The sequence below is a fragment of the Acartia tonsa genome, chromosome 2, assembly GCF_053477335.1.
Source record: "Acartia tonsa isolate MP-2025a chromosome 2, ASM5347733v1, whole genome shotgun sequence".
NCBI classification, from domain to species: Eukaryota; Metazoa; Arthropoda; class Copepoda; order Calanoida; family Acartiidae; genus Acartia; species Acartia tonsa.
The window spans coordinates 42,164,884-42,186,256 of NC_137261.1; the positions used below are offsets into that span (position 1 = coordinate 42,164,884).

Consider the following 21,373-nt stretch of genomic DNA (forward strand, 5'->3'; position numbering starts at 1 on the left):
CCATAAATGGGGGAATTTTTCTTTCTCTTATAGGTATACTTCCCTCAAATATATATTTTATACACCTAGTCTCTCCGAAAAATGGCCAAAAACTTGCCAAGGACCATATCTGAAATTTGTAACTAGATCTTATAACACTTTACTTATAATACATTCTTTGGCTGTCATGATTTAACATAAGTTTTTATAATCTTTGTACATATTAAATAAGCTAAAGTATTTTATTAAATTAACCTTTTTAAATGGACACACACCTGCGCTGCCTTATAGGCGTTCAAGTCTCTACCCTTAAAGACCACAATCAAAACAAAAACATACAGACGCAACCCAGGCAATTTTCTAGTGAAAAATATAAAATATAAAAGTATTAATTTATATGCTTTACACATTTAAAAATGTATTTTTAAATGAATTATGATTTATTTAGTGACAAATAATTTACCAAACATTCAACATCAAGATGTAAATACTAATAATTTATGTGATTTTAAACAGTAAACTACAAATATTTTTAAAATTGACCAGTGAATATTAAAACTCAGTGAACTATGTACAAAATTGTAAATATGAAGAAATTATTATTTAGCATTTTCTGTCTCCTAGTGGACTTGTGTACAGTTACAGGTTAATACAATTTTAAAAAGAATATATTCATTTATAAAAAAAATAGGGAAGGGGGAGGGTTTAAAGAAAATTTAAAAAATATCTTGAATAGTTATTAATTGCATCGTATTATAGACAGCTTTCCGCGGATATCAAAATGATTTTATGATTTTATTATTGCCTGATTTAAAATTGTCTGTAATACAATACTACACATAATTTTTCAGTATGGCTCAGAACCGGTAATAATCCAGCGGATATTATTTGGGTTCGAAGCCATACTTGAATGTTTTTTATTTAGTCAAGATAGGTTAAGTTTTATTTTAGGAATTATTTTTAACATTGTAATTTGTTTAGGGTTATGTAATTTCATTGACCTTGTTGCCTCTTGTGACATGACTTTAGGTAAGTTTAACTTTTGTAGCAGCGTAGCTGTTTCATAATTTTATATTTCCGCCTGTCTATTTATATAGTATCTGACCGTCTGTCAGCTAAAGTTCAATTGAAAAGGGGGGAGTTGAATTCAATAACCTTATATTTTATTTTAGATTTTAAATGTAAAAGTAAAAAAAATTTGTGGGGGTGAGATTTTTTTTGAGGGTGGTGGTTCAGCGGTTACCGAGATCCTTCGCTACAGACAAAAAAGCTTACAATAGAATAATAGAATACGGCTTAACTCTTTCTGTACAAAGTATTCTTTATAATTTACGTAGAATAGCTTTGATTAGTCTATAGAATATGCAAGTTACTTGGCTTCTTTGGATGATTGAAAGCTGAAAGTTATGAAAGTTACTCCTGTGACAAACCAGTATCTACTACTTAATTCACTTGCTCCGTCGGTCCATCTGTATAATTGATCTTCGGCTAATATAGAAAAGGCTATTTGTACTGTAGGAAAATGGACGAAAATTGATGTACACTCCCATAGATGATAAACGAATTAAAACTTCTTTAGATTGAAATTATTAGTTGAAAAGTTTTGACAATATTAGTTTTAACAAACCGATCATGTTTAAAAATTCCTTTAGTTTTAAATCCCTCGAATGGTTCCAGGACAAACGCAGGAGTCCCAAACGTCGGAGTGGACAAACGCAGGAGTGTTAAAATATTAATTTAATTAGGTTTTTCTATACTTGTTAGGTTAGGTTAAGATATGAAGATACAAATAAGCCCCCCACAGGGGTTAGGCATTTAAAAAACCTAAAAAAATGGTTTAAAATAGGTCAGGTTTAATTAAGTATCCACTCCTGCGTTTGTCCACTCCGACATTTGGGACTCCTGCGTTTGTCGTAGGACCCCTCGAATGATAGAACATGTTTATTAAACTCTGGGTAAAATATATTCATAAAGCAGAAACGCCCCTAAACGTTCGTGGATTTTCTTCATGTGTTCGTTTCCCCAACTTTCTAGAATTAATAGGAATAAAATTAAAACTACTACTACCAAAATATGTCTTATGAGTCTTTTTAATATAACCTATATGAATTTACATTATAGATAACGTTATTAATTTGGGCTTTTTCGCTCCTTTAAAAAAGGCGTTTATAATTCTTTACTTTTGATAAAATATTTCCTTTAGGTACTCACTATGTATATTTTGTTTTGTTTGTTTAATTGCATGACAATTTGTAATTCATTTGTCATTAAAAATCATGATGCTTAACCCGTTAAGCTTTAACAAACATTTTTTACTATATAATATTTTATCTATGGACTTTTTTTTTAAAATCAGATAAGACTATAAGTACTAAGATAAGACTAAGTACATAAATATTCCTTTTTTATTGTTAATATTCTTTGAACTCTATTATTTTTAGTGCGTTTAGAACGTAATGCAAATTATGTAACTTAAGTTGGCAAAATAGAAGTTAACTTTTCTGTAGCAAAATTATTCTATAGTTGATTATTTCAGTACTTTTACATTGCTCTTTATGTATTGTTAACTTCGAGTTTTTAGGATTCCTAAGTGTCGCACTTTTGTCTTCTTGCTCTATTCCTCAAATATGTTTAATCTTTGTTTTTAGAGCTGCGTTCCAATGGGCTTTATTATCCTTGGTAAAATACAGTTAACTGCACAATTGCATAAAAGCCAAACAAGAGAAAACTCAATTAGATATTTATAAATGTTATTTTCACATACCTTCGCAAATAATAGAGTTATGTTAAAGTTAATCGGGCGATTTATTTTTTTTAAGGGGGGGGGGGGTTGGATGTGACGTTTCTTTAAACCAAAACTAAATGTCAAAGAAAATCAACTAAATTGGTTGCTATTAATATACACAGGTTTATTATTCTAATTATGATTCAATGTAGTATACATATGTAGATATTTGTTATCAGTATCAACCTTTATTTTTCTTAATGACGAGATCTAACACTAAACTTAAATTGACTAATTTTGTATGCACATTGCATATTGCCATTCAACTGCAAAACAAGTGTTAACTTATGAATAGCAGCGCAGTCAGTTTAAATCAACTTAAACTGTTGGTATATAGGAATCAACTGCTCCTTTTTTAGCTATTTACTTAAAAGTAAATTATTAATACTTGTATGTTACACCAGATTTTAATGTTCTCCTAGAAAGAGAAACACACAGCGGGCTAAAATAACGACACCCCCATCCACTTCTTTTACCCCATCCCCTCCCATCATACTGGATGAACCAATTGACCAATAAATAAGTTTCATGTTAGCAAGCTAAACTTATGACAATTTACCCGTCATAATATCCGTGTATATTCTATATCCAGACCAAATTGTAGATTAATTTAAACATTTAATTTGTTTGAGTTTATAATGTGAAAGTCTGAACTTAAAAATTATAACCCTGTTTTAATCCACAGAAAAGTTGAGAAAAATTTATTTGTCCCAAAGTTAATCCGAGGAAAAACTTTTCGTTGTCATAAGATTTTAGTCTTTAGTAGAGAAGGTACTTTATAATTTGAAATGTCCGTCTGTCTTAGTTTGGGGAAAACGTGATTTTCTCGGATCCTATCTAAGATAGATAGCTGAAATTTTTAGTGTAAATTTCTGTGACATATGCCCATCTAATCTATACATTGTTTTGTCTATCTATCTGTTGCCTGGGGTGCTAGATCAATTCCTAGATTTTCAAGTTTCATGATGTTTTCAATACCTTTTCAAGATAGAGGGCTGAAATTTTCATTTCCCTATTTCACCAATTATATTGGATGACAATGCTCTGTAGTAAATTTATTCCTGATATCCATTCATAATTTTTGGGCTTCGCTACTTATGGATGTTGTCATCCTTGTTTTTCTACTGAATATTACATTTTAATTTTTCTTATAGCAGAATTTCAATTAAAGATGATTACAAAAGAATATTGTACCTTAAATTGGTCTCACAAAATTTTTTCACTTTACTTCTCAGACATTATATAAGATTATTTAAGTGTTTACAGATTACCCTGAATATTTTGTGTTGCTAAGTTGACAAAGGAACTGAGTCTTTTAAACAGTTTACCTCTGCATGTTAGTTGCTTTATTGTAGTACTACTGCTACGCCCCTATAGGTCTCTTGATGGGGGAGGGGGGGGGGGGGGGTGATTGAGACAAGCCAATTTTTTATTTTAGATTAAATAAGAAAAGTAAAGAATAAGTTATAAACCTTTCCAGGACCTATGAGAAGTTAACCTGTAATGGAGAACCTTATCGGTTCAGCAGTTACTGTTACTTTCTACAAGAATATGTTGAACTTTAATGAAACGGCCGTGGCTTCTACTGAAAACTGCCATCTCTTTGTAAAAAATATTAATAATGGCAACAGCGGTTCGTTGACTAAAGGGGTGGGGGGAGTTTTGACTCTTTTGCGTAAACAGTGATTATAGGCTTTGTCTTTGGCGTGAGAGGACAGGCTATTTCTCAAAAAAAGATGTAGTTTTCCTATTTAAAAAAAAAGGATTTGCCCTCCAGGTTCAGGTGCTGCAGGCCAAAGCCAATTATTTTTTTAAAAATAGGAAAACTACATCCCAAAAGGAAACTTTTTTTTGTAAAATTACCTATCCTCTCACTCCAAAGACTAAGCCTATAATCACTGTTTACGCAAAAGTGTCAGAACTCTTCCCCCCCCCCCCTTAGTATTTTTTGTTTAATTGTAATTATGTAATTGTGTACGAGCACTATAATTGACAAATAGGTAATTAAGAGGGCAAGCATGGATTTTATGTTCTACAATTTATTTTATGTTTCATGTAATTGCAAGCATATTACCGGAGGGAAAGTACAATAGCGGTCAGATTAATCAACAACACATTTCTTTCCTCCAATATAAACAGAATTCATACAATAAATCTATAAATATAGATCTATAATACCTGGGTCCAGTGTTGGGGACCTTTTTCGTCGGATAGCAATATGCTTTCTGCTCTTTTGTAGTGACTTGGCTGTGTTAATATTCCGAACAGAATTGGCTGATATTCGAAGACCAAATTAAATGTCGGTATTGGGTGAGAACATTCAGTTATTAAACTCCTTCCCTCTCTATTGTTTTTCTCTCATACATAAAAATTGAAAAGCAATAAATAAATCTTTTTATTACATAATGATATCCCTGTATCCCTGATAGCATACACATTTTAACATTCACAACTTTTTGTCAACATTTGTTTATGTTCATTTGTGCTGTGTTGTGTAATTGATTATTTTTCATCAAGAATGAACAAATCCTCATCAAATAAATCCCAATTAAAGCAAAAAATAACAGATTTGTATAATCGTCATATGGAGATCTGAGTTTAATTTTCTTTTTTGATTTTTGATTCCGGCTACAATTTGGATTTTGTACTCTGTTCTCGAAACTTTGAGTACCTTTTTTTTAATTGTGACTGGGATGTTCCAATCTTTTTTGTATCATCGTGAATGTATTATCATCCATTGTTTTATCTCTTAGGATCCCTAATTCTATAAAACTTAAATTGATTATTTTAAATTTTGATATTTCTTTCTTACAGGTGGAGTGCCAGTGACTGCCTATGCTCGTGTTAATCATTGTCACAATCCTGTAGATGTCACTTTCCAGGTTAGTTTTTTATATTTTGATGTGGAAATGTAAAGAGTGTCTGGGAATTTATTTTTTGCTTTATGTACATTTTTTACATGACAGGCTCCAACCTAGGGAATGAGTCCAAATTGCATGAAATTCATTTTATAGTGCAATTAAGAAATTATTGCAATATTTAACAGGTCCTGTTAGTTCAATTTTCATGTAAAAATTTATGCAAAAATAGAAATTCTTCAGGTAAAGTTTATAATTTCTTAATAATAAAATATTTTTTTTTATTTTACAGATTATATCGACATTTCACGTTAAAACTTTTGACATTTAAAATACTATTGTTGCAGGTGCTAGGAAAAGATCCTAACCAGATGTCATGGAGATACACATATGTTACAACAAACCTGGCAGAAAATGTCGTCCTCTCCCAGCATATCATGCTTGCCATGATGGCAACTCAGGTCAATTTCTTTTTAAGTGTATTTATGGGAAGTAACAGCTATGTATATTATGAAAATATTTTGAAGTGTAATTAAAGGGAGGGGGCGGAAGTGACACTTATTGAAACGAAAACTAAAAGCCTAAGGAACTCAACTAAATAAAGAGTTACAGATTTGTCATGACAGTTGCTTAAAGAGGTACAATAAGGAACAGTGAAGAAACTGCAATGGAACCGCAGCTCTCTTCGAAATTATTTTTGCCTTTTCTCGCCAAATTAGACAATTTTCAATCATTCGAGAAAAAACATAAGAATTTCCCTTATATTGACTTATTAGGGATGGGAATCCGTCGAATTTTTGGGCCGGATTCGGATTCCGGATTCTGAAGGAATCCGTCAAAAAAGTGACGGATTCTTGCGGATTCCGGATTCTTATTTTTGGCGGATTCCGGATTCGGATTCCGGATTCTAGCAGTATTTTAAAAGGCCGTCCGTCACAGAGGGATAGTTTTTTTCGTTAATTTATCACTATGTTACTTGGTTGAAGCCTTGATTTGTTTAAAGTGTTGACTTCCAGCATAACTAAAACATTTACATCACATTAGTAAATTTAAAAATTTAAGTGCTACGTATGTCCTAAAAATGTGTTTGGTATTTTCTAACCTATTTAAATTAAATTTAGCCTACCAATTTAGAATCCGGAATCCGCTATAAAAAACGGATTCCGGATTCGGATTCCAAAATTGGCCGAAAATTGGGCGGATTCCGGATTCGGATTCCGGATCCGGATTCCCATCATTAGACTTAATATTAAAAAAATCAAAAAGTGCCAATTGCAAATAAATTGAACGGCATCATACTTCTAGTAAAACCACACTTCTCTTACCCAGCATTAGCAGCCATCCACTTTCCTGTCGTTATTTATATTTGAATTTAGCGAGAAAAGGCAACAAAAATTCGGGAGCGGCAGTTTCGACGCCTTTCTTCACAGTTCCATACTGCACTTCTTTTAAACAACTACCATGTTAAATCTCAGAGCTGTAACTCTTTATTTAGTTGAGTTCCTTTGACTTCTAGTGTTGGCTTTAAAAAGTGTCACTTCCGCCTCCCTCCTTATTTCCATTGTGATTTAATCTCAAAATTTCACCCACACATTCCCATCCCCTTCAAAATTTACTATAAAACATTAAGCCTATCAATAGATAATTCTGTGATATTCTAATTCTGGAAATAACAGTCCATCATTTTACAGGTATACAGAAATACATCCAACTACTTAAATATATATTGATTGTTGTATATTTTAGAAAGAGGATGGGAGAAGGATCACCATTGAGGCCAGATTCTTGTTGGATGGTACCGCGGGTACTGAGTTGGAGTTTCTTAATACTGACCTATCTCTTCCTTTACCACAGGTTTCAACTTTATTGAAAGCGAAGCTTTTCTATAATTAGGGTCGGTCCGTATTTCCGTCCGTCCGTCACAGATGGATAGCTTTTTTCGTTAATTTTGGCATGTAAGAATTGTCCTATCGATTTCAAACTTTACATGGTGATTCCGTTAGTAGTTAGGTACGATTTAGAAAGCGTAGCAACTTAATAATCATTACCAGAATGTCCGTACGTTCATTTTAAACATGTTGATTTTTATACTTTTTTAACAACTAATTTTTTTGTGATCTAATCATCCGATTGATCTGATTTTGGTATATTGATTCCTGGGACAACAAAGAATAATGTTATAAGCGAAACAACTCTATAATCAAGTCCTAAAAATGTAAGTATGTCCATAAACAATATCCTGTATCAAGCAGTTTTTCAACAAATTTACTTACAATTTTGCTTCGACTCTAATAAATTTATATTCTGATTATTTAGTTCTGACACTATACAAGTGTTAATGGTTGTTTGTCCTACTGTTTCAGAGCTTCGCTTTTATGGATGTTGCATCCTTGTTTTTATTTTAAGTGACTTCTTCCAAAAATATCCAAATCTTTCATCACGCATACCTGAACCCCTTACCTGCATTTTCGTTAGGATAGAGGAAAGAGATAAGACACTGCCTTATGGTGAAGTAAATTTTTACAAAAATTTCATTTTAAAGAAAATCCAGGGGCAAGGGAACAGGTTTCTGACAAACAATGTCTTTATTACAACTCCCCCCCGGCCCCCCTTTCTTATTCTTTTCCATTTAATTACAGCACAGAACAAGTTTTACGCCAAATATAACGCCACAATTCAAAATATCCAAATTTTCAGCAATTTTCAAATAGAATTAATTTGATAAATCACGGCCTATAAAAAAATGAATGAATTTACAAGTTTTCTTCTTGTGGTAGGTACTCAACATGAACAATTTTAAAATATATAACAAACTTTTATCCTGTATAGAAAAATTGCTTGGTAGCAAGGGATACAAGTTCCCCTGGCTGGATAGCTGGAGCCTGCCTTCTAGGTCTGGCAGTAGCCGCTGTGGTCATCACGCTGGCCATCATTAAATCCAGAACAGGTAAATTATTTGGATTCAACATACATCCTGATATATAAGATAGCAAGATTTTTTTTCTGAAGCTTAGAATCTCAATAACTACTTAATCTAGCGGGTTCTCTATTTTAAGTAAGCCTCACATAGGTTTTGTGAAGACTTAGGCTATATTATTATAATATTTAAGTCTTGGGATGGTTTTAAGATATTTTTCTAGCCACTTTGCAAACAAAGACCATAGATGCTAGTATTAAATAAATACGTTGGATAGGTAGATTGATTTATACTTGATTTTTATACGAGTTAAAAAAGCTAGGTAGAAAGTAAGAACTTGTATTTCTATTCACAATAATCGGTGCTTTCCATCAAAATACTCCATTATTTTGGAAATAAATTAAAATTAAGGACTGGGTACTTTATACCTAAATCCTGCGGAGCCCTAACCCCTAACCTAATATAACAGACCCCATACCCCTCATTTTCGATTATTTCACATAAGAAAAGGAGTTCTGTGTTCGCTCGGCATTTTGAGAGATACTGCCCAATTTTCATAGATTCTAAAATAACTTGATTTAAAACTTCAAATCAAAATTGATAATAGTTAACAGACCATATTACCAGTGAAAAAGTATTAATATTTTCATTCGGTTATTTCAGGAACCAGAATCCCTGGCCAAAGGATTCCTGGAAGGCTTTGGAGAAGGTTTGGCCACAACAGAAATCCAGGTGAAATATCTATAATACAAAGTAGTACGAAGTCTGTCCGTGTATTTATAGAAGTGCTTCTCAAGAAATTTATCTACTGGTCCTGTGGTGGTTTAGGGTTTTTTTCGGGAGGGAGGGGAGGGGGGGAGCACCCCTCACAAATATATATTTTTACCATTTAATAAACAAAAAAAAATTCAAACTTTTTCTCTTCAAAATACACTGCTAAACATTTAATGACTTAAGAATAAAAGTATGGTCGAAGGACAAAGTACGATAGAATAATCTTCCATCAAACATTTTCAATATTTTTATTTATCTTCTGTAGTATGTGACCTTTAGCTTTTGTGCTTTAAGTTGATTATTAAAATAAACTGAAAAATGCAAAATATTTCTTTTTATAAAATTCATAAAATATTAGTACTGGTACATTATTTTATCTAAGGAAGATTACAAACAAACTAATATCAAAATATTTTACTATTGAATAGAGAAAATATTTGATTAAAAATCAGCAGTCTATCAGACTATTATTAGCTAACAAAAATGAAAATATTAATATTTTTACAACGACAAACATCGACAAGGAATGTTAAGTCCAAAAGCAGCAGTCTTTTGAAGAGAGGGTAAAAGGGAGAGTAAATGCCCATCCCAAAAAACACTTCATAATCCATAAGTATAGTATAACCGTTATCTCAAGCTCTTTTGCTGAGAGCGTCATTCCTTACAGAGACTTAATTTTGGACTCCATTCCATACTCGGCGAAGAAGAGCTCCCGAGATACAGCATGTTAAGACTGTAAGACATAATGTGCTTGAACGTGTAGCTTGAGCTGGCCCTAAAGACTAAAAAAAGTGTCCCTTCAATCCATGACTAGTTTAAGGTCCACAATTCAGGGAGGGAGGGGACATTGGGCTGTTTATTACACTGGTCCCCAAAGTTTTATAATATCGTTTTCATATTCGTTGGCTCAAGAACTTTGTGGACTACATTGAATTTTGATTGGTTGGTTTATTAAGTTAAGTGTTCAAACGTTTCAACCACTAATTTTAACCGACATGAAGAGTAATTTTATGTATCGTCATTGGAGATGTACTTGAATTTATCGGCCTTTGTCCTATCCCTTTAGATCCCTGTCCACAATAAGTAAGTAACAAATTAACTAAAATTTGTGATTTTTAAGAGAAGCTTTGTTGCTTGTAATATTAAAAGTAATTTATTTGTCTCGAATTAAGAATTGTGTTAGAAATAAAACCACTTAATTGCATTAATTTTAACAACATTAAAGAATTAAGTAATGATTTAAGGACAATTTTATTGAATTATGGAACTTAACTAGAAACAAAAACGATTACATCAAAATTAGAAAAATCTTATCTTAAATAGTAACAATTACTTTAATTCATGTCTTTGTAGAATAGAAGCGACTGTGCCACTAACCCTAGGTAACTGTAAAGAAAAGAAAAATAAAGAAGATATTTAACATGTTTCTTTTTAATGGAAATCTTCTTTGTTTTGCAATTTTTAAATTAACCAAGTTTTAAACTAGGGTTGGCAATCTGAATCCGGAATCCGCCCAATTTTTGGGCCAATTTTGGAATCCGAATCCCGAATCCGTTTTTTAATAGCGGATTCCGGATTCTTAATTGGTAGGCTAAAATTAGCGTCTTTAGTTTTTTCTTTCAACTGCCTCTTTTTGAAGGCAAAGATTATCTTCATTACATACAAAATCTTTTAATATCTGGTTCGATTATCGAAAGATCATTAATTTTTAGGACATAAGTAGCACTTAATTTTTTAAAATTTATTAAAAAAGCCTTTTAAAATACTGCTAGAATCCGGAATCCGCCATTTTTTTGACGGATTCTTTTAAAAATCCGGAATCCGAATCGGCCTAAAAAATTTATTGCCATCACTATTTTAAACATTGATTCCCTGTTAAAGAGTAATCTAGTGTATCTAGTATTTTTATGAGATCTTATAAGACATATAGACAGACAGACATTACTTTTATAATAGAATTTGAATAAAAAGAATATAAGCCACAAGCTTTTACAGAAAATGCATATTATTGTTTCTCGTATTCATTCGGCATCTCGGGGCTAAAAAAACTAGTTTTAATCTTATTATTGTACATTCTATATCAGCGGAAAGCCGTTTATAATACGATGAAAGAAATAACTATTACATAACTTTGAGTTTAGATTTATGATTTATTTATTCTTTACTTCATATTTCAATTGTTTTTATCTGAAAATATTACAACTGCATTTTCTATTTTCTATAGTTGAATAAATCGAAGCATTTTTTAATTATGTAATGTTAACGGCTTTGTCCCTAGAGCCCTCCAGGTGCACTTTAGAAAAGGTATGGGGGGGGGGGAGGGTTCGATCTATCTCTTTAAATTTGATTTCATGGAAGAAAAGAATAGATATTTTTTATGAAATTGAAGGGGTGATTTTAGAGGTGGTTTTCCTTTTGAGGGTGGACGCAACCTTAATTAAAATATTTAAGAACCTCCTGGGACTTGCAAGAAGCTTCACTTTATTGGAGACTCAAATCGGTCCAGTAATTAGCGATATCTTTCTAAACCAAAATTAACAATAGGTTAGAGTCAATTCTGTCCCCCTCCCCCCACCCACCTCTAGTGCCCCTAGAGGCTACTAGGGGCCGTATCCGCTAGTATATCATTAATGTCTTTTTGTTGATTCAAATTTTTAAGTTTTACCTGTTTCCTAGTTTTCAATCATGAATGTTAATAAATCTACGAATAAATCTACGAAATTAAGATGTGTCATCTGGTTTTTTAGTCACAAAGGATACATGGACAATAAATTAATCTTCTTGTCCTTTTTAAAGCATTTTTATCATATTCTAATTTGACAACTTGTAAATATTGAAGGGATCTAAGAGTTGTAGATTAATTTAATCGTCATTATCCTCTCCCTCCCTGAAAACCACAGAACTCGACATTTCAAGTACATATTTGAGGTTTATTACGAGACTAATTTAAGATTAAATAATAAATTTTTACTTGAAAATTTGTAATAAAAATAATCATTTATTTTTGAGAGATTTAATGGAGTAATTTCTTTCAGGTAAATATAATGGACTTAACAGCTTTGGATTTTATATTTTATTACATATTCTTTATGTTGAAAAAAAATGTTACAGTTACCTGTTTTTTTTTCGGGTAACATCTCCCAAGAAACAGATTATATATTGAAAGACGAAGAAAGACCACTCTAATTAAAAAGTTTACCTCAAAGTCCAATTGCTTTAGATAAATATGCCCGGCAAGCAATGAGCTATTTATGAGTAAACGGATTAATTTATGTAATGAACTTATTTTCCTAATAAACATTCTTTTCAGGTAGTACAGTAGTCCAGTACGTGGTGCCTGCTGATACTCCATCTGATCTAAAGGAACAATTCCAATTTAACAGACAATAACTTTAGAATATGGAAACAGCGTATAGTGTCCAATAAAAATGACGTCATACAATTCAAATGACCAATGATAGGCCAGTATACATTTTACAATTAGTCAATTAAAATATAAACTGGCCTATCATTGGTCATTTGTATTGTATGACGTCATTTTTTTATTGGAAGCTGTTTCTAGATATGCCTGAGGGGTTAATGGGGACCTTCAATGCAAGTACATTCCTTTTAACATTCATACGCCAAATACATGTGTGGAGGGGTTAACTTATCCTAATATTAGACAGGTGTGCTAAGTTTGATTTTTATCGTAAACCATAATTAGTTAAGAAGGTTTTTATATTTATTACGCGAAAACTAAATGAGTTAAGGTATCTTTAGTTAAAAAGGTTTATAACACAAAAATATTAACTTATCTCTTTACAACTTATGTAAGTATTAATAACTAGGATTTTAAAAATTCAATTTGCATCAAATTATTTTAATTTCAATTTCATAATCAATTAAAATTGGATTTAAATAAAACTTTTTATTACGTAACTTATTAATCCTCCAAAATTTCTTTAAATCTGTACAAGTGTACACAATCTTATTTTCTCTGTAAAAAAAAATAGGGATCTTAGGATGATTGCATGAAGAACACTATAAATTCGATGCGATACATATTTTTGTTTAGTATGACGGGGTTTAATCTAGCGGAATGGCAATTGTTCCGAAAATGCTTAGAAATAATAAAAGTTTTGAAAAAAAACTTTTTAATTATGTTTGTGTTTTTTTTACTATTTTCCCATGAGAACAATATTTTTTATCACCAACAACATTTAATCAACAATAAATTAAAATTTTAAAGACAAGCCACTTTTTATTTCATTTGCATGGGAACTACCAGCGAAATAAATCTAAAATAATATTTTGGTGGTCGTCAATTTTACTATGTGTTGCCACCCAACGTCAGATAAAAATACGTATAAGTTTCGTGATTTTCCCTGAATTAATTTCGTTGTTGGTATAAGTTAGGGAACTGCGCTGTTTTGACCAAATTCATTACAACACTTATGAGAAAAACTGATATTTGAATTGTAATCTTCCTGCAGGTGTATGTCTCCACTGCCGATGGCCTTCAGCCCGTCCACAACAATAACAAGAACAGCCAGCCCAATAAAGCGGAGCTGCAGTTAACCCCCATCAACTTTCAGCTGCAAACAGCCAGAAGCCTGAGAAAAGACTCAAATAAAGTAAATTCAAGTGATGAGACAAAGGAGCCTGCAGGGATATCCAACAGTGCTTTTCAATGGGACGAAGATGAGAGTGAGAATAATGATAAAACACAACCTGACAGTGGTAACAAATCAGCAGATGGCGCAAATTTAAGTGATAGTGACTCTATAGGAGCTCAAACAGGGGCTAAACCTAAAAGTTAATTTCTTGGACTTCGGACATATTAAGTGTGATTTTTTGTACAATATTTTAGTTTTCGAGTATGTTGAATATAATAGTCTGCTTCAATAGAATATAAATATTATAATTATTTTTTTGTAAATGGCAACTAAGTTTTTTTTATACTTTTCCTTTCCAATTTCTTAAGTTGGATAAAAAATGTTTCATACCATTACTATTAGTTTACAAGTTAATTGATATTTTGTTACATATAGTTATGTATGAAACTGTTTTTGACTATTTCAAAAAAAAGTGATAATCTTTTTGCTTCCATTTACTTTTATATCATTCTTTATGATCTCACCAGTGCCTTACAAATCAAAGAAAATTGAAATAAATTCGTTTAAATAATATTTTTATTGTCTGTTGTGTTGTAATAATGTAACAGGATGTCTGTATGCCTATCTGTCTGTTTTTTGTACATAGTTCTCCTTTACAGGGTAGCTTGTCATAGGTCCTGGAAAGGATTATAACTATTTTGGAGGAGGATACCACCACCCTCCCAAGAGAAATCGCCCCTAGAAAAAATTACCGTTAGGTAGGGTTCAGGCACTTGAAAAGCCCAGAAACATTTGTCTTTGTTGTAAAGTCTTTGTACTATACTCGTTCTTGTCTGGTTTCTTTCAAGGGAAAGTCTAGTTTCATTAAATTTTCTCAGAATAATATCATTATGAAACTAAAGGTTATTTTTATAATTGTTAAATAATTGAGTGTCGTTGTTGATTTTAAGCTTAACTAGAATATAAACAAGCTGTTATTCTAGTAATATTTTTGTTTTTAAAAACCACTTAAAGTTCTCCTTTGAACGTGTCAATATTTTGTATAAAAAGAGTGTCAGTGGGTATTATGGTGCCTAAATATTATTGTAAACAAATAAGCATTTAAATGGTCACAGAATTGAATAAAAAGGTTGAAAGGAAGACCAAGCCGATCAGGGATAAAGGACTTGTTATTAGATTGTACACTTAGAACTTCCCTTTTTTTATCAGGACAAAATTAATATTTACTAGTGGCTGGCAACCCAGCTCAGTTATTTAAGCAGTTCGGCTGCAGAATAACAAACTTGCTGGCAGCTAAAGCTGCTGATTATTTATTATCAGACAGCGGCCGAGCTGCGACTGTGTATTCTTGAAAACAAATTTGAGTGCTGAGTCCTAACAAGTACTTTTTCGTTTAAAAGATAATTACTAGCTTGCGCGTTTAAATAGAAAGCCTTTGAAATCCGTGCCTTTTTGGGAAAAAGAACATATTTAGTATTTTCTTTTTCCGCCAATTCAATGATCTTCAGGTTCGCCCTTTTAAAGTGACCTGTTCTTTCTTAATGACTTTCATCGTATTTATAATCTTCTACGGCTTTTCTATCTGCTGAATTAGGTAGTAATATTTATGTTTTTTTTTGTTTAAAAGTATAGCGTATCATTGCCTTTTTTTAGTTATTTAACAATAATTGTATAATTATTATTGATTTGAAATCCTAGATAATTACCTGGATCCTTGTTGGGGACCTTTTTCGTCTGCTAGCAAATTCAAACACCTAATCAAAAGTCGGCACATGGTCTACTGGATGGGTACATAAAGTTATTTTACCCCTCTATTGTATCTACATACTTTAACGTCAGTTCATGGAAATTAATCTTATTTAATAGCCAAGACTTGATTTGCTTGCGTTTACAGTACAATTAAGTTCGTTAAATTAAATTATTTTTTGGAATTAGATGAAGATATTAGTTAGCTCGGCATTAATCCAATCTCTAAATCCCTTTAATTTAAGGTCTATGGATGCATTTCAATGTCGACTGTAAAATCAAATCATGCAATTTTACATTGTGCAAATAGCTGTAGCCATACGTTGCTACTAAAATTTGTTGTTTAAGTTTTGTTGTTATTTAGAAGCCTAACAAGTTATCAATTTGAGATTCCAGCTTAAATATCCATTTTTCTTTTGTAATATTCCTACTCTTGGTGCGCACAGCAATCCAGATATTAGGTATAAACAACATGATAGATAAATCTTAAATGATATTTGGGGGGCAAATTGAGAGGTCATCAATTTTACTATACGTTGCCCCCCAACGACAGCTGAAAACCACGTTTAGGTTTCGTGATTTTTTTTCGAATTAATTTCGTTATTGGTATAAGCTGATAGCTTAATAAAAGTTTTTTTAAGCCCAATAAAATTTTGCTAAACCTAAATTATGTAACATTGTGTGATCAACTGCAAATATAAATTTGTAAAAGTGGTCAATTTAATTAGCCCCTCAAATTAGAAATATTTTAGCTAAATTGTTCATTTCAAATTGTGTAACTATAGTCCAGGGATAGGTCAATGGAAAGTCTTTAATTAGCAAGTTATGAGGATGACACACTTATTTTCGTGGGTAGGTTAAGCCTTAATCGTCTGGACAGTTCAGCCTTTTAAATTTGATTTTCACTAAGAATTTATAATAGTCTTGTTTTTTTCTTGCATTCGCCGCACAAGCCCTGTGAAATTTGAATGTACAATGTATTCGATAATAGATTCTAAACTAGCTACTACGCCCCAAGCATCAAGTGACTAGAAAAATAGCTTAAAACCTAAAATAGCATATAAATAACAACACAGGACAGATGTGAACCTTACCTCAAATAAAGAACCAAATCCGTTCAATAGTTATTGAGATCTTAAGCTTAAGACAAAAACCGTACTATTATTAGAACTTAGGGAAGCTTCAGATTGGTGTTAGGTTAATTTTAGGCTAATTTATTTTAGTAGGGTTGGCAATCCGGAATCCGCCCAATTTTAAGCCAATTTTGGAATCCAGAACCCGAATCCGGAATTCGTTTTCAATAGCGGATTCGGATTCTTAATTGTTAGGCTGAAATTAGCGTCTTGAGTTTTATCTTTCAACCCCCCCCCCTTCCCCCCTCTTTGAAGGCAAAGATCACCACCCCATCTCACCCCACCTACACCGCTTTAGATTCTTCCCAGTACCCGGTAAAATTTAAAATATTGCTAGAATCCGGAATCCGTCAAAAAAAACCTCTACCACCAAGAAATAGGAGAAAAGCTACTGTAAAAATATGAAAAAACGCAGCGTTAGATTCTTAGCCAGTAACCGGTAAAATTTAACCCCTTAAATTTTTTTTTTAAAGGCCTTTTAAAATATTGCTAGAATCCGTCAAAAAAAATAAGAATCCGGAATCTGTAGAGAATCCGTTTTATTTCTGGACGGATTCTTGTAAGGATCCGAATCAGGTCCAAAAATTAGACGGATTGCAACCCTAATTTTTAGATTAAAGTCTTGGGATAGTTATATTATATTTTTTGGCCCTCCCTATCCCTTCGAATGCAGAGCCTCTAGATTCTAGGGGTGCAGCCGCTTGTTAATATAACAAAATCAGTCATTTAAATTTAATATGTAGGTCTGATTAATTTGGTTCTATACATCGCATGAAGACGTCATTATGAAAATCTTAAATTCAATTTGACATTTGTTAAATGTCTGGGTGAGAATAGAGAATTAAATATTCACAACCTCGCTTTCATTTTCTGTCAGGGATAAATGGAGAGTACAATGACAATAGAAATAATCTACAACCCTCTCTTCTACAGAATGTTTATTTATCAGTTCAAACATAGCCGCAAATATTAATTAATCGCTCATTGTCATATCCTTGAATATTATACACTTAAATAATAATCACTAAATTTACACATCACAGAATATTTAACAATATCCAATAAAGTGAATCTAAATTTTCCAGTGCGGCTTCGAAACTGATTAATATCCGTGGAATAAAAGCCATTATCAGCCATACTGAAAAATCATATACAAGAATCGTATTTTAATAAAGTTAACATAGTTTTAATTGATCGGGCATTATTAATATTTTCTTAATCAGATATTAGCGGACATACTAACATTAATTAGTATTTAAGATTAAACAAGATTAAAGTTTGGGTCAATTTGTGTTCTTTAGACCTAAACAAAGTGTTTGACAATATATGTATAATATTTTATTTGTTTTATGTATCCAACAAGTAGCGAAGCACCAAACAAACAAAGTACAAACGGACAAAGTCAATTATAGAGCAGATTTTCAGATGTCATAAAAAAAGAGAGAGAAAAATGTGATGGTAAATAAATAGAAAATCACAAAAACTAGATATAAAACCAGGAAAATTTAATCTCTTGTAGCATAACCATCAGACCAATGGACCCAGTAAGTTAAAAACTTGTTGCTCATTAGATCTTTTCATGAAAATACCCTTTTTCGAATTTCAATCTTCTGCTAACCTAAAAAGTTACTTTAGGGGCCTAGAAATATATGTACAAAATTTCAGCTCTCTATCTCTACTGGCGACCTAGCGCCAGGCATGTAAAATATCAACAGATAACGGTAGCACGGCGGTTTTAACAATATCTCAGTAATGTGCAGGTTTTCAGCTCTTCTGCATATTTCAATTTAAACACATAAGGCCAAAGATATTATTTCCAAAAAATCTTTTGTCAAAGTCTACTCTAGACCTAGCGCCAGTCAGTATTCTAAAATCATGCATTTTATACCTGTGAAAAATGAAATCGCCAGCGCTAGGTGTAGAGTAGACTCTGACAAAAGATTTTTGGGATATCATATCTTAGGCCTTATGTGTTTAAGTTGAAATATGCAGAACACCTAAATTCACCTTCCAAGCCATTCTCTGAGCATTTTAATTTTTTTTTGAAATAACGGGATTTCAAAACTGCCTTTTGAAAAGGCCTAAAAAATATCTTTTTTGTCCCTTTTTTCACTGTATATAGTTACAACTTATTAAGATATTATTTTCAGGTAAAAAAAAATTGGCGCTTCCAGCACCAAAACCGGCAAAAACAGGCAGTTAAACTTCTGAACCCCTACTTAACCCCCTGACAGACCCCCTCTCTATCTCGGCTCCTGTTACAAATAGAGACGTAAAACTTTTTTCTGGTTGTTCATGTGTATTTTTAGAATATTACTTTTTCTAGTTATAGCGGTCAGACTGCTCCTTATCCGCTTTTTAGCGGCCAGCCGCTGAATATTAAAACAGCTGTAGAGTGGCGAATTTTAAAGCTAAGAAAACCAAATTTTATGACAAACTATTATTTTTTATAATAAAAAAATATCTTTTCTGACCATCGCCGAAAAACGACAAATAACGGAAACCGCCAATTTAAAACAGTGGTTGGCGGCGCTAAATAATATTTTTATCTGTTTATAGTTACAACTTATTAAGTTATTATTCTCAGTTAAAAAAAAAATTGGCGCTTCCAGCACCCAAACCGGCAAAAACAGGCAGTTAAACAGAAACTTCTGTATCCCTACTTAACCCCATAACAGACCCCCCCCTCTATATCGGCTCCTGTTACAGATAGAGACGTAAAACTTTTTTCTGTTGGTTCATGTGTATTTTTAGAGAAAATTACTTTTTCTAGTCATAGCGGTCAGACTGCTCCTTATCTGCTTTTTAGCAGCCAGCCGCTAAATAATAAAAAAGCTGTAGAGCAGCCAATTTTAAAGCTAGGAAAACCAAATTTTATGACGAGCAATTATTTTTCATAACAAAAAAAATGCTTTTTCTGACCATCGCCAAAAAAGACAAATAATGGAAACCGCCAATTTTGGCGGTAAAACGGCGGTTGGCGGCGCTAGTTTCATCTGTTTACGATCACAATAAAGACTACATACAAAAATTGGCTGGTCTAGAGCTGTTTTAGAATTCCGCTACTGGCAGCTTAAAAACGGCAAAACTACAGGTAGGAAATAAAAAATCAGTTAAAAATCGGTCAAGGAGTGGCCAAACGGTAATGGCCTTACTATTCAGGGAAGTTTATTATTACTCCAAAAATTAACAAAAAAATTCAAGGTCTCTAAAATTTGGTTTTCCTAGCTTTAAAATTGGCCGCTCTACAGCTTTTTTAATATTTAGCGGCTGGCTGCTAAAAAGCAGATAAGGAGCAGTCTGACCACTATGACTAGAAAACGTAATTTTCTCTAAAAATACACATGAACCAACAGAAAAAAGTTTTACGTCTCTATCTGTAACAGGAGCCGAGATAGATGGGGGGTCTGTTATGGGGTTAAGTAGGGATACAGAAGTTTAACTGCCTGTTTTTGCCGGTTTGGGTGCTGGAAGCGCCAATTTTTTTAAAATTGAGAATAATATCTTAATAAGTTGTAACTATAAACAGATAAAAATATTATTTAGCGCCGCCAACCACCGTTTTAAATTGGCGGTTTCCGTTATTTGTCGTTTTTCGGCGATGGTCAGAAAGGTATTTTTTTATTATAAAAAATAATAGATTGTCATAAAATTTGATTTTCTTAGCTTTAAAATTGGCCACTCTACAGCTGTTTTAATATTTAGCGGCTGGCCGCTAAAAAGCAGATAAGGAGCGGTCTGACTGCTATGACTAGAAAAAGTAATTCTCTAAAAATACACATGAACAACCAGAAAAAAGTTTTACGTCTCTATCTGTAACAGCAGCCGAGATAGAGAGGGGGTCTGTCAGGGGGTTAATTAGGGGTTCAGAAGTTTAACTGCCTGTTTTTGTCGGTTTTGGTGCTGGAAGCGCCAATTTTTTTTTACCTGAAAATAATATCTTAATAAGTTGTAACTATATACAGTGAAAAAAGGGACAAAAAAAGATATTTTTTGGGCCTTTTCAAAAGGCAGTTTTGAAATCCCGTTATTTCAAAAAAAAATAAAAATACTTAGAGAATGGCTTGGAAGGTGAATTTAGGTGTTCTGCATATTTCAACTTAAACACATAAGGCCTAAGATATGATATCCCAAAAATCTTTTGTCAGAGTCTACTCTACACCTAGCGCTGGCGATTTCTATTTTCACAGGTATAAAATGCATGATTTTAGAAAACTGACTGGCGCTAGGTCTAGAGTAGAATTTGACAAAAGATTTTTTGGATAAAATATCTTTGGCCTTATGTGTTTAAATTGAAATATGCAGAAGAGCTGAAAACCTGCACATTTCTGAGATATTGTTAAAACCGCCGTGCTACCGTTATCTGTTGATATTTTACATGCCTGGCGCTAGGTCGCCAGTAGAGATAGAGAGCTGAAATTTTGTACATATATTTCTAGGCCCCTAAAGTAACTTTTTAGGTTAGCAGAAGATTGAAATTCGAAAAAGAGTATTTTCATGAAAAGATCTATTGCTCATCATTCTAACATTTGTAATTATAGTTTAGTTTTGCTCCAAAAAACTCCCAAAGTCTGGCATCTAAA

The 21,373-nt window shown here is 32.5% G+C and overlaps 1 protein-coding gene across 1 annotated transcript; it reads left to right on the forward strand.

Moving 5' to 3' along the window:
• Positions 1 to 165: 165 nt before the first annotated feature.
• Positions 166 to 14,484, forward strand: LOC145311891 (uncharacterized). The gene is made up of 9 exons (XM_080150922.1): positions 166 to 624; positions 961 to 1,008; positions 5,579 to 5,646; positions 5,970 to 6,083; positions 7,369 to 7,476; positions 8,452 to 8,569; positions 9,203 to 9,271; positions 12,624 to 12,674; positions 13,787 to 14,484. The coding sequence occupies exons 1-9, from the start codon at positions 549 to 551 to the stop codon at positions 14,113 to 14,115; spliced, it is 981 nt and encodes a 326-aa protein (XP_080007048.1). The 5' UTR covers positions 166 to 548; the 3' UTR covers positions 14,116 to 14,484.
• Positions 14,485 to 21,373: the final 6,889 nt, after the last annotated feature.